The sequence below is a fragment of the Ranitomeya imitator genome, chromosome 2 (genome assembly GCF_032444005.1).
Source record: "Ranitomeya imitator isolate aRanImi1 chromosome 2, aRanImi1.pri, whole genome shotgun sequence".
Taxonomy (NCBI): Eukaryota; Metazoa; Chordata; class Amphibia; order Anura; family Dendrobatidae; genus Ranitomeya; species Ranitomeya imitator.
In genome coordinates, this window is record NC_091283.1 from 832,259,563 (window position 1) to 832,273,352 (window position 13,790).

A 13,790-nucleotide genomic window follows, 5' to 3' on the forward strand; every position below is an offset into this window, starting at 1 on the left:
TCGCTGTGGCTTTCTTCCTGGTAGCTGGGGGAGTCCTCAGCTTCCACCCCACGCTCCGGGTCCTGGTTACTCGCCATCTTGTCATCCAGGTTCTTTTCTGTCTCTCGGTCCAGTTCCCGCTGTCTTTCGGGGGCAGCTTCTTCTTGTTCGTGCTCCCGCCATTCAGAATCAGGAGGCGGATCTCACTGGCTGACTGGCATGTCCCCAAGGTGCAGAAGTATTTAAAATCGGCGGCTATAATTTTCGTACTGCACAGCTAGTCTCCGCACACGATGGCGCACTTTTCCTTCTCCTGTGCTCCGCGTGGCGCTATAATGGCGGCAATCAGCAATTCAATAGTCTTTCAATAAATCACAGTTTCTTAGGCACACAAGACGCATTTCAATGGGTCGGTCCATCCTATTCGTGATGCCAAAAAAATGGAACGCCCGTCAGGGCCGTGGGGTCCAGTACTTAAAGGGATGTGTCACGGTAGCGGTGACCCGGTCCGTGGCCCTGGGCGCCCATGTAAAAGGGAATGTCTTTAAATGGGTTTGTGTAATAATAAAAGTTCATGACGCCAAGTGTGGTACTCGTCAGGAGTGACCGACGCTGCTTAAAGGGGTCCTCTGGGGTGATGTTTTGGCAGCAGGGATGGTATAGCTTACCACAGGTGAAGCTGGGTCCCCAGGGCTCCCGGTGTAGTTGGGACAGGTGGTAGGCATTGTAGAAAGAAACGGAGGACACAGGGTTGCAGTCGCTTTACCTGGTTTACTGAAACCTCAGGCAGCCACAGTCCAGGGTACTGGACCACAGGTACAGGTTTGGTCTAGCCGGCTTGGAAGCGAATCTGGAACCCCTTTTACCAGGTGGGGTTGGAAGCCTTCCCTCTAGCACTGTGGTGTAGTCCCTTGCTGCCTTAGGCCTCTCACAAGGTCCTCACGTTCTCTCTCTGTCCCCCTTGTTGGTAGGACACTACTAGTACGACAGGTAACTCAAGCCTTTTTACAGGATCTCTATCACAACCGGAGCTCCATGCACTACTGTGTCCTTGGGTGTCAATGGTGGACAGGTGACTTGCAATCTGCTGTCCCGCCGGTTTCTGCTGTGAGACGTACAGTACTTCACAACCTCGGTCTTCTGGCTACCGGTATCTGCGCTCAGCATGGAGGAAGCCCAGTCGCAGCTTCCCTCTCCAGCTCTTCACTCTCCTGTGCTTCACTTCCCCTTCACACTCTCTACAATCTGTTCTGCTTTCCTGTCTCTCTTTCCAGGAGCTGCAGCACCTCTCGTAGCTGCATGGCCCCTCTCTTGCTCTCTCTCTACCTCAGACTGCTCCAGTCTCATTCACTCCCTCTCACTGACTAACTTCCCCTCCACACCAAATATATATAGGGGAGCCACCCACAAGCTGGATCAGAGCTCCCCCTTCTGGCCTGGAGTAAGAACATGTTGCATGTTTGTGAATACCTGATAAAAAAAGGGATCCTTCATCGCTTCCAAACATGACATCACTCTCCCAGTGAGGAAAGCAATGCCACTGTAACAACCAGGAACCTGGGGTGTTACACTGCAGTTGTGAAAGAATCACACTTTTCTTTGCTTTGGATCTGTATAACTCTGCCTATAGAACTGATTGGCTGCATTTTGTGCACAAAGCTGCCAATCAATGGTGGGGGTGTGGTTGGACCACTAGGCACAAGACACCTAGTCCTGCAGTGATAATCTCCTGCTGATAAAACATCGATTTTATTGAAACCACAAAACACAGACCTGTAAGTGACATATCACTGGAATCAAGGTCTCAACCCGTACATCATGCTGCTTTCAGAATACATATATAGTAAAAACCAGCTGACAGATTCCCATTAAAGACAGGGAGCAAATACTTTTGCAGCCTTAAAGCAACAGCTTATTACTTCTTTGTCCTACAGAGGGTGAGGGACATGATTTTAATTTTGTATTCATTGGTTTTCCTATAAAAAAGTTACAAAAATAATGTAAACAACGTCCATGTTCCATAATGTGCTCATAATCCACAGTGTGATCCCGCTAGAGTTGAGGTAAGGAGTTGTAGACATAAAATGCTTCTTCAGAGACGCTCGCTGAGTGATCGCACCGTGGTCCTTGTGTCCGGCTTATTACAGATCCAGTATTTGTCGGAGTAACACGATGCGCTGGAGACGCGTCCGCTGTTCAGGAACACACACCTCGACACTCCATGAATGTGGAACCTGCAGGAGCGAAGTCAACGGAGAATGAAACCTGTCACCGCGTTCACTGAGCGTCCAGTGCTCTGCTGACGGAGCAGCTGCAGGAACACCATTACCACCAGCTCTTTTTTTTTTTTTTAAATCTTTTTTTAATTTTTTTTCAACAAAATTTGACCAATGAGAAAACCGTATTGGTGAATAACATTTAACGCCTTCACCTCTGGGCCATTTTCTGGTTTTTTTTTTGCCCTTTCATTTTTCACTCCCCTCCTTCCCAGAGCCATAACTTTTTTATTTTTCCGTCAATATGACCATATGAGGGCTTGTTTTTTGTCTTTGTTTTTTTGTGGAACGAATTGTACTTTTGAACGACACCATTGATTTTTACCATACTGGAAAACAGGAAAAAAATTCCAAGTGCGGTGAAATTGTAATGAAAAAAAGTGCAACTCCATAATTGTGTTTTTTTTCAATTTTTTATTTACCATGTTCACTAAATGATAAAACTGACCTGCCGTTATGATTCTCCAGGTCATCACAAGTTCACAGACACCAAACATGGCTAGGTTCTTTTTTATTTAAGTGGTGAAAAAAATCTTAAGTTTGTTAAAAAAAAAAAAGTCACCATTTTCCAAGAGCTGTAGCGTCTCCACTTTTCAGGATCTGGGGCTGGGTGGAGGTTTATTTCTTGCATGCCAAGCAGACGTTTTTATTGATACCATCTTGGAGTAGATATGATGTTTTGATCGTTTGTTATTGCATTTTATTGCAAAAGAAAGTAATTTTAGGTGTTTTGATTTGTTTATTTTTTTCATTACGTCGTTTACCCATCAGATTAATTCTTTTCATATATTGATAGATTGCACGTGTTTGAACTCGGAGATACCAAATATGAGTTTTTTTATTATTATTGTTTTATTTTGAACGGGGCAAAAAGGTAGGAGGCGATTTTTTTAGAACTTTTTAGATTTTTAAAAATTGTTAAAAAAAATTGTAAAACTTTTTTTTTATTTGCTTCAATAGTCTCTTGAAGCTGTGAATTTCTGATGGCTTGTGTAGCAGATCTCCAGCCCTTCTTTGTGGCTGTAGGTAGTCTGAATGGTAATATTTAAAGGGAATCTGTCAGCAGAATTTCACCCCCCCCCCCCAAACTATTTATATGCATGTGTACCTCCTTTATAGACAAGTCCAGCAAAACCTTTACATGTCCAGTCCGTTCCTCTGTTACTAAGAAATCAGCATCTGAATTGATGTCAACATGAGGCTGAAGAGTTATGGTAGGTCTGAAGCCTCGGTCACTCCAGCTCTATTCCCCACCCAGCACTGCCTCCACCTGCGTCACTGACAGTCTCTATGCTTGTATCACTTCAGGGAAAGGAATAGTCAGTGAACCAGGTGGTGGCGCTGATAAGGGAATAGAGCTGGAGTGACAAAAGGCTTCAGATCTACCGTAGCACTTTAGCCTCATTGCATATAAATTCAAACGCTCATTTCCCAGTAGACTGGTCATGTAAAGCTATTGCAGGACTTGACTTAGAGAGAGCTACATGTGCATATAAATAGTTTTTTTGGAGGGTGAAATCCTGCTGACAGATTCCATTTAAAGGGAACCCGTCATTGTAAACCTATGCCAGCATGCAGAGTTTTATCACATAATTGTATGTTTTTTTGGCGAGCTTTATCAGAATCACGATATAGTAATTATAACAGAGCTGTCATATATTGTTGTGATTACTGTAATCCCGGCTCTGCTGCATCCTGTTAGACCCAGGTGCTCTGACACGAGATCATGTTGTGGATACACAGATGACGAAGCCTCTCTGTCCTGGGGGAATCAGAATTTATTGTCGGTTGTGGCTGTTTGTAACCAGAAATTTCCACTTGTAATGTTATGAGTGGATGGACAAGGTCACCGAAAGTGGAAGCTCTACTGCTCTCTGTACTGGCACGTAGCAGGGGGTCCCAAACTGGAGACCCTCCAGTATGGTGTCCAATGGGATATCTTACAAATGGCCACCAATGCCGCCATAAAACAACATGTCCAATCATCCGGGAGTTCATTAATTCCACTTTTTAACACTTACGCATTAGTACATAAAGTCCCGTTCGTCCACACCCACGGCCGTCCTTCCTGTTCTCTCGACAGGCCGATCCAATGATCAGAAGAACCTTTAAATCTCACTAGAAAATTCTGCAGAAGGAAGCAAAACAATTGCGTTAGCCCTACAATATACAAAGACTCAGAGAACGTCGCCATCACTTTTAGCTAATTTTTATAATTAAGCTTCTTAATAGACTATTCCAATTTACAGGCCAATAGGGATCTACGTACTGTATGTAAGGGAATCTGTCAGCAGGATTTCACCCCAAACTAATTATATGTGTATGTTGCTCCAGCAAGACCATTACACGTCCAGTCCGCTCCTCCATTACTGACAAATCAGCATTTGAATTTATATGCAAATGAGGCTGAAGAGTTATGGTAGATCTGAAGCCTCTGTCGCTCCAGCTCTATTCCCTGCCCATTCAAAAAAAAAAATTGAAGTTTTGTCATTCTGATTTTTTTTTCTTTTCGGCATTTATCATATCATAAGGTTTAATTATTTTTTTTATTTTGATTGATTGAATTTTTAATGGCTGTGACAATACCAAATATATTCATTTTTTTAATTGTTTTATTTTTAATGAGTGAAAAGGGTAAGCGATTCCAATTTGTTTTACCATTTTTAATAATTGTTATGTTTTGCTCTCCTTAGAGGACTTAAACCTGCAATCAACCGATCGCTTGTACTAATACGGTTCCTCAATATTGCTGTATATAGAGAAAGTGACGGTCTCTTTGGAAGCTCAGCATGCGGCCGGACTTCACAGGAGTACCAAGATTGTAGCATCTGGGACTTTCAGCAGGTAGCCCATGGCGATTATAATCCCTGGGGCCGACAGGTGCCGGTGTGCACTGGTGATCATTCCATTTAAATGCTGCTGACAAAGATTGACAGCAGCATCTAAATGGTTAACAGCAGCCACCCTGACTCATCATATATACCGTATATTAATTACTAAGCTATGCTAGACCACCAGGAATACTAAAATATTTCATAATAGAAACAAATATCAAGTTCAAATGAGCATTGGGAAAAGATAAAAAGAAAGGTTTAGGTACATCCGTAATACATGATCCCCTTTGCCCTGAAAGAGCTCATTTTCCCCTCCTGACCACAAGTGGTCAATTCATGACTGGTTAAAATTCAGAGTAATAATTTCACAAAGAAAGAAGACATGTCCATATTTATGTCATTTTCTGCTAAGAAAAAATTAAGCTTTGTTTCAAACCCAGAACGGTGTCCTCCGTTACCAGCTCCTGAGGTCGACTATTCCACAGATTAATAGTTCTCGTGCTGGAGAAGCCTTGTGTCCTCTGGAGATTGAACCTTTTTTAGTCCAGATGGAGGGAACGCCCTCCTGTCTTTTGAGGGACAGCTTTTCACCAACCATACTTCTTCTTTTGGCCACTTATGTTCTTGAACACAATGATTTTTCCCCTTAGACGCCTGTTGTGAGTTCTGTTTCTGGGCTCCCTCTGGTGGTTACTGGTGGTACTGTGTGACTTGTGTTCTCTGTGGTCTCTGGTGTCCACCTGTTCCATCAGGATATGGGAGTTTCCTATTTAACCTGGCTTTCTTGTCATTTCCTCGCCGGCTATCAATGTAATCAGTGTGTCTTTTTACCTCTGCTACCCGCTTCTGTTATCTTCAGGACAAGCTAAGTTTTGATTTTCCTGTTCCACGTTTTGCTTAATTTTTGTCTAGTCCAGCTTGCAGATATGTGATTCCTTGCTGCTGGTTGCTCTAGTGGGCTGAAATTACTCCTCATGTTCCATGAGTTGGCACATGAGTTCAAGTAATTTCAGGATGGTTTTTTTGAAGGGTTTTTCGCTGACCGCGCAGTTCACTTTTGTATCCTCTGCTATCTAGCTTTAGCGGGCCTCATTTTGCTGAATCTGTTTTCATAACTACGTATGTGCTTTCCTCTCATTTCACCGTTATTACATGTGGGGGGCTGCTATTTCTGTGGGGTGTTTCTCTGGAGGCAAGAGAGGTCTGTGTTTCTTCTAATAGGGGAAGTTAGCCCTTCGGCTGGCGCGAGACGTCTAGGAATCATCGTAGTCACGTTCCCCGGCTATTGCTAGTTGTGTGTTTAGGTTCAGGATCGCGGTCAGCTCAGGTTCCATCACCCTAGAGCTTGTTTTGTATTTGTGCTTGTCCTTTTGTGATCCCCTGCCATTGGGATCATGACAGACGCCTCTTCTTACAACTATATAAATTAAGTCTTTTACTCTTTCCTTATAAGATCCCCCATGTCCCTTGTCAGTTTTGCAGCTCTTTGTACCATTCTATCTCCAGGGCCTCCTTTATATGAATTGGTGCCCAGATCTGAATTGCATATTCTAGATGAGGCGGCACGAACACTTAGTATAGTCGTAGTGTTACGTCCCTGTCCCGCGAGTTCTCACCTCTTTATAAAACTTATCAGGTTAGTTTGACAACTTCTGTCCTCTGTAAAACCCAAGTGATTATAAATGCTATTTTCTACCACATTCTCCAAAATCACCACTACAAGACCCTCCAACCACCTTATATGATGCGGTATTTGTGGGCCGTTGGCTCAATGAGTATAATTTGGAGTAGAAGGGACATTTTGATATTGAAAGTTGTGGTCATCAATGCACATGGAAATGTCTCGCGGCTCATGGAGACAAAAGCCACCAACAAAATAAGCAAAATGGGGAAAAGCACAGATTAACAGTTCATCTTGTACATCGTGCACTCACCAGCTCATCGATGGAATCTAGAAGGGCGAGAGACGCGTTCCTGGAGGAGCAGAAATCCTGACCCGTCTGCCATTCACTAATGTTAGAGGAAAAGTAGTAACACTTCTTTTTTGACCAGATCCAGTCGTCTTCACAGGGATCGGAGGGATAATTTATCGTAACCAGGTTAATATGATTTCCTGAGAAGACAAAAAGATATAAGGACCGACTTTACAAAACCAAAGAAACAAGGAGGATCTACTATATAATTGTCTAAGGGTCACTTCCGCCTGTCTGTCCTTCTGTCACGGTTATTCATTCGCTGATTGGTCTAGCCAGCTGCCTGTCATGGCTGCCGCGACCAATCAGCGACGGGCACAGTCAGGAAGAAAATGGCCGCTCCTTGCTCCCCGCAGTCAGTGCCTGTCGCCCGCATACTCCCCTCCGGTTACCGCTAACCGGGATCCTCTGATTTGTTTCCCCTGGATGCATACTGCTACCCACAGCTTTCTGGATGTATGCTTCTGATCCTTGGCTCCCCTGGAAGGTTTCCCTTGGACGTTTGCTGCTACCCGCAGCTATCTGGATTTACAGTGCATTTGTGATCACCTTGCAGCCTAGGACTGGTATTATACGCACCTACTGCCAGGCGGCCACTACCTGTCTGGGAATTGGCACAGCTATGTCTGGAGGAGTGCACTGTATACCTCCCTACACGGACAGGCTTAGTGCGACTAACATGGGCAAGGTTTTGATTGATGTCCCTAAGTCTGTTCATAAACGCGTTGCTTACTCAAGGGGCCGACTTCTGGAGCTGCGCAGGCTAATGCCTTCTCCTGCGGTGGGTAGACCACGTGTCCCGTGTGAGGTAAGGCGACCCTACAGAGGCTGCAGAGCGGGCAAAAAACTTAAGGCAAGGCGAAGACGGTTTAAACCTGTAGTTCCGTCCATCATCATGGGGAATGTTCAATCACTGGGTAATAAGTCGGATGAACTGCTGGCATTAATACGGACCCAGAGGGAATACAAAGAATGCAGTTTGATGTGTTTTACTGAAACATGGTTACGTGGCGAGATCCCGGACTCAAGTGTTTCAGTACCAGGATTTCACATGGTCCGGGCGGATAGAGACACTATGAAGAGCGGCAAAAAAAAGGGTGGTGGAGTTATACTCTACATAAACAATGGTTGGTGCAATCAGGGGCATGTGACTGTAAGGGAGCGCCATTGTTGTCCGAACATTGAATTGCTAGCTGTTGGCCTCAGACCTTACTATATTCCTAGAGAATTCTCGCTTGTTACTGCAATAGTGTTGTACATACCACCAACTGCAAACCATGAGGCTGCAGGTGAAGTGCTGTCAGGAGTCATTGCTCGGCTCCAGCTGAAACACCCCAACTCGCTTACTGTAAGCTCTGGGGATTTTAACCGGGCTAAAATGTCTACTGCCTTACCTAAATTGTATCAATTTGTTAAATGTACAACACGTGACAAAATTACGTTGGACTTACTCTATGCGAATGTCAAGAATGTTTATTCATCCTCTACCCTGCCGCCCTTGGGGAAGTCTGATCACAATCTTGTACTATTGTCACCAGTCTACCAACCTGTTGTTAGTACACAGCCTGCTAAGATTAAATCAGTTAGAATGTGGAGTCCAACAAATGAACAGGCTTTACAGGATTGCTTTCATCTTACAGACTGGGATGTGCTGCTTGGGACAATGGACGAGTATACAAATGTTAATGAAGTGGTTGGTAGAGTGACTGACTACATTAACTACTGCACTGATATGTTGGTGCCGACTAAAAAGATTAGGTGTTTTGCAAACAACAAGCCATGGATAACAAAGGAATTGAAGCATTTGCTCAACAGGAAAAAAAAGGCATTTAAACTGGGTGACAAAGAGGAAATTAAAATGATACAGCATGAATTGAAGCATAAAATAAAGGAGGCCCAGGAAGCCTTCAGAATTAAACTTGAAAAGAAACTGTCCCACAATAATACCAGAGAGGTTTGGGCAGGAATGAAATTACTGACTGGGCTTAAGCTGAGGCCTGAAAATGATCCGGGAACAATGGACAAGGCTAATGAGATGAATGAGTATTTCAATAGATTTAGCAGTACATGTGTAATGCAAACTGATAGTGGATGGGAGCTGGGTGCAAATTCTGCAACATCGATATTGGAGGATGAGCAGACCAATTTTAGAGTATCCGAAAATGATGTGAGGAGGCAGTTTAAGTCACTTAACATTGGTAAAGCTGCAGGACCTGATGGACTCAGCTCACGTGTCCTTAAAGTTTGTGCAGACCAGCTGTGTACTGTCTTTACACGCCTATTTAATGGAAGTATACAAACACAGAGGGTACCTGTGTTATGGAAAACTTCCTGTCTGGTGCTGGTACCCAAGACTTCTTCTCCTGCAACCCTAAATGACTATCGTCCTGTAGCCTTAACATCTCACGCTATGAAGGCCTTGGAAAGATTAGTGCTTGCTCACTTAAGACCAAGGGTCAATGCTTTTATTGATCCCCCTTCAGTTTGCTTACCGACATAGATTGGGGGTGGATGATGCTATTCTTTCTCTGTTACATAGGGTACATTCATTTCTGGAGATTGACGGAACCACGGTGCGAGCGATGTTCTTCGATTTCTCGAGTGCATTTAACTCCCTGCAGCCACTTTTACTACACAAAAAGATGACTGATATGAAGGTTGAGGAGGGGATGAGAAATTGGATAACTGACGACCTGTCAGATCGGCCACAGTTTGTACAGATAGGAGCAGTGGTGTCAAGCAGATTATTGAGCAGTGTAGGTGCCCCCCAGGGAACGGTGCTTGCGCCCTTTCTATTCACTCTGTATACTTCAGACTTTCAGTATAAATCTGAACTTTGCCACCTTCAAAAATTTTCGGATGACTCTGTGGTTGTGGGATGCATTAGGGGAGATCAGGGGGATGAGGAATATAGAAGGGTGGTGTCGAACTTCGTGGATTGGTGCAATGGTAACTATCTACAACTAAATGTTAAGAAAACCAAGGAGTTGGTGGCCAACTATAGCAGGATAAAGATGGAATGCTTACCGATCACTATTGCTGGTCAGGAGGTCGAGCAGGTGGAGAGTTACAAATATTTGGGGGTCCATTTGGATAGCAAACTGGACTGGAGATGCCACTCAGAGTTTGTCTACAAGAAGGGGATGAGCAGATTGTATTTCCTAAGGAAACTGAGGTCTTTTAATGTGTGTAGCAAAATGTTAGAAATGTTCTACCAATCTGTAGTGGCAAGTGCCATCTTTTTTGCAATCACGTGCTGGGGTAGTAGTGTGCGGGCCTCTGATGCTAATAAGCTGAATAAGATTATTAAGAAGGCAAGTTCTGCTGTCGGCTGCAATCTGGACTCTTTTGGGGAGGTAGTGGAGAGAAGAACTCTGAAAAAGTGTATGGCAATTATGAACAATAATGCACATCCATTATATGAGCTATTCATGAGACAGAAGAGCACCTTCAGCAACCGGCTAATACTTCTGAGGTGTAAGAAGGAAAAATATAGGAAATCGTTTGTGCCAACTGCCATGGGAATGTACAATAATAACATTAGGGTTAAACCACCAAGGTGAAAGTCTACTTATTTCTCTACATTTCAGTTCACTTGTTGTGTATGTCCTATTCTAAAGTATAATGTTCTTCTGTCAACAAACTGTCATGTCAACTATGTAATTCCTTTATGATTTTTATGATTTAAGTTGTGCTGCTGTGATACCATAATTTCCCACGGGATCAATAAAGTGTATCGTATCGTATCGTAACACAGGGTTAATGCCGACGGTAACGGACTGAGTTATGCCGCCGGTAACGCACTCCGTTACCGCCGCTATTAACCCTGTGTGTCACCAACTTTTTACTATTGACGCTGCCTATGCGGCATCAATAGTAAAAAATTTAATATTAAAAATAATTTAAAAAAACCTGCTATACTCACCCTCCGTAGCCGCTCGCGCCGGCCGCCATCTTCCGTTGCAGGTTCCGGTGGCAGAAGGATCTGCCATGACGTCACGGTCATGTGACCACGACGACATCACAGGTCCTGCGCTCTCATACCAACCCTGGGACCGGAAGCTGCCGTGGACTACAAGGGGCCCTCGGAAAGGTGAGTATATGTTTATTTTTTACTTTTTAACCTGTGACAAACCTGGCTGGGCAGTATACTACGTGACTGGGTAATATACTATGTGGGCTGCGCAATATACCACATAGCTGGGCAATATACTACGTGACTGGCCAATATACTACGTAGCTGGGCAATATACTACGTAGCTGGGCAATATACTATGTAGCTGGGCAATATACTACGTAGCTGGGCAATATACCGTACTACGTGGCTCTGCTATATACTACGTGGCTGCACAATATACTACGTGGCTGCACAATATACTACGTAGCTGCACAATATACTACGTGACTGGGCAATATACTACGTGGCTCTCTGTTGTATACTACTTCGCTGTGCAATATACTACATCGCTCTGTGCTCTATACTACGTTACTGGGCAATATACTACGTGACTGGGCAATATACTACGTGACTGGGCAATATACTACGTAACTGGGCAATATACTACGTGACTGTGCAATATACTACATGCCTGGGCAATATACTACGTGACTGGGCAATATACTACGTGGCTCTGTGCTGTATACTACGTCACTGGGCAATATACTACGTGGCTGCGCAATATACTACGTCACTAGGTAATATACTACGTGAGCTGTGCAATATACTACGTGGCTGGGTAATATACTACGTGCCTGGGCAATATACTATGTGAGCTGTGCAATATAGTACGTGGACATGCATATTCTAGAATACCCGAAGTGTTATAATCGGGCCACCATCTAGTTATCCCATAACGACCAATCAAGTAGTTTGATTTTCACAATTTTAATAGCTATTTCTTTTATATAATTTATTTTATGCCACAGCTCACCTCCTCCTCCTGTATAATGACTGATAACACCTCTATATACAGTAGATAACACAGGATCCACCATACACAATAGGTGATGTCACAGCTCACCTCCTCCTCCTGTACAATGACTGATAACACCTCTATATACAGTAGATAACACAGGATCCACCATTCACAATAGGTGATGTCACAGCTCACCTCCTCCTCCTGTATAATGACTGATAACACCTCTATATACAGTAGATAACATAGGATCCACCATTCACAATAGGTGATGTCACAGCTCACCTCCTCCTCCTGTACAATGAGTGATAACACCTCTATATACAGTAGGTAACACAAGATCCCCCATTCACAATAGGTGATGTCACAGCTCACCTCCTACTCATTCTGTATAATGATGTTATGTATATATATATATATATATATATATATATATGTGTGTATATGTATGTGTGTGCCTGCGTACGCATTTCTGTGTGTCTGTGCGCATGCATCTGTATTTACGGGTTCATTCCTGTGTGCGTATGTCTTTGAGTGTCTGCATGTGTATACATGTAAGGGGGCAACCACAACCAAAATATAGATAGAAACCAGATAGGACACCAAGCAGGAAGTAGGTATAAAATGCCTTTATTATGTACAATTGGCAAATATATGTATTTTTTAATAAGTCACAATTTGTGCGCACAAGGACAACAAGATATAAACTAAAAATGAAACAATTATATAAATAAAAAAATATATAAAAAGGAAGATGGTACGGACTGACCCAAAAATATTTTTATATACAAAGTAGGTGCTACCCCTAAAAGTATGTATAACCACAAAACAATATTTAAAATATATCCAAAAAATACCAATATACCCCAAATGAAAAAATGAAAGTGACTAAAAAGAACTGAAAAAATATTCTTAAAAATATATAAAACTGAAAAAAATAAAAAATAAAAAGGGGATGCCAAAGGCAATGTGTATAAAAAAAACGCACAATCTAAAGTGCAGCGTGACAGTCTCTCAACAATTATATATAAAAAGTGCACAGTGAAAAAAACTTATAGTAAAGTATCAGTCATACAGGGTTGTATGAAATAAGGTGCTAGATGGGGTGTGCAAAATTGCAAAAAGATAAAAAATGCACAAGATGGCGGTATATGTAGCCTGAGGTAAACAATACAATATAATCGTATGAAATAAGGTGCTGAATAAAGTAGTGCAAAAGTTTGCAAGAAAGGTGCACAATATGGCGGTATATATAACCTGAAAAGGGATAATACAGCCAAAGACTATGTATAGGTGTCAGCAACAAATACTGCTGAGACACCACAAATGGCTGTGGAGAGAGTGCAACAAGGGAATCACAGTGCAATATATGGTTAATGGGGGGAGCACACTATACCTTTAATTCAAATAACCAGGGTCAGCCAAGTCCTCGTGGAAACGCACTGTTTGCGTATGTGTGTGTGTGTGTGTTTGTGCATGACTCGTATCCATATCCTCGTAGCCAAGTATCCAGAACCAGCAGTTAATTTAATGGCAGTTAGTCAGGGCAGGAGTCAGGTAACCCACACTTTGTACTTCCTTTTAGCCATGCGCTTTATTTCTAAGTACATCTTTCTGTGTGCCTTTGTCATCCACATTCACTGCCCCATGCCCCCTCCATCACCAATCATCCAAATCAGCCCCTCTCTCCTTCCCTCTCCCATGTACAGCTCCGATGCTCTTTTCATCTTCCTGAAAAATATCCGTCCATTTTGTCCAATGATATCGCACAATAAGGCATGTCACAAATCAAAGAACTATTTGCTCTTTCTC

General features: G+C 43.0%; 1 protein-coding gene across 1 annotated transcript in view; it reads right to left on the bottom strand.

Annotated features, from left to right (window-relative positions):
* Nucleotides 1–448: 448 nt before the first annotated feature.
* Nucleotides 449–13,790, bottom strand: part of LOC138666025 (C-type lectin domain family 2 member B-like) — a 119,706-nt gene continuing 106,364 nt past the window's right edge. Inside the window, exons 3-5 of the mRNA XM_069754087.1 lie at nt 7,024–7,202; nt 4,277–4,383; nt 449–2,213 (exon numbers count right to left, since the gene is read on the bottom strand). Coding sequence (XP_069610188.1) covers nt 2,072–2,213; nt 4,277–4,383; nt 7,024–7,202 — 428 coding nt within the window. The 3' untranslated portion in view covers nt 449–2,071. The remainder of the gene's footprint in view (nt 2,214–4,276; nt 4,384–7,023; nt 7,203–13,790) is intronic.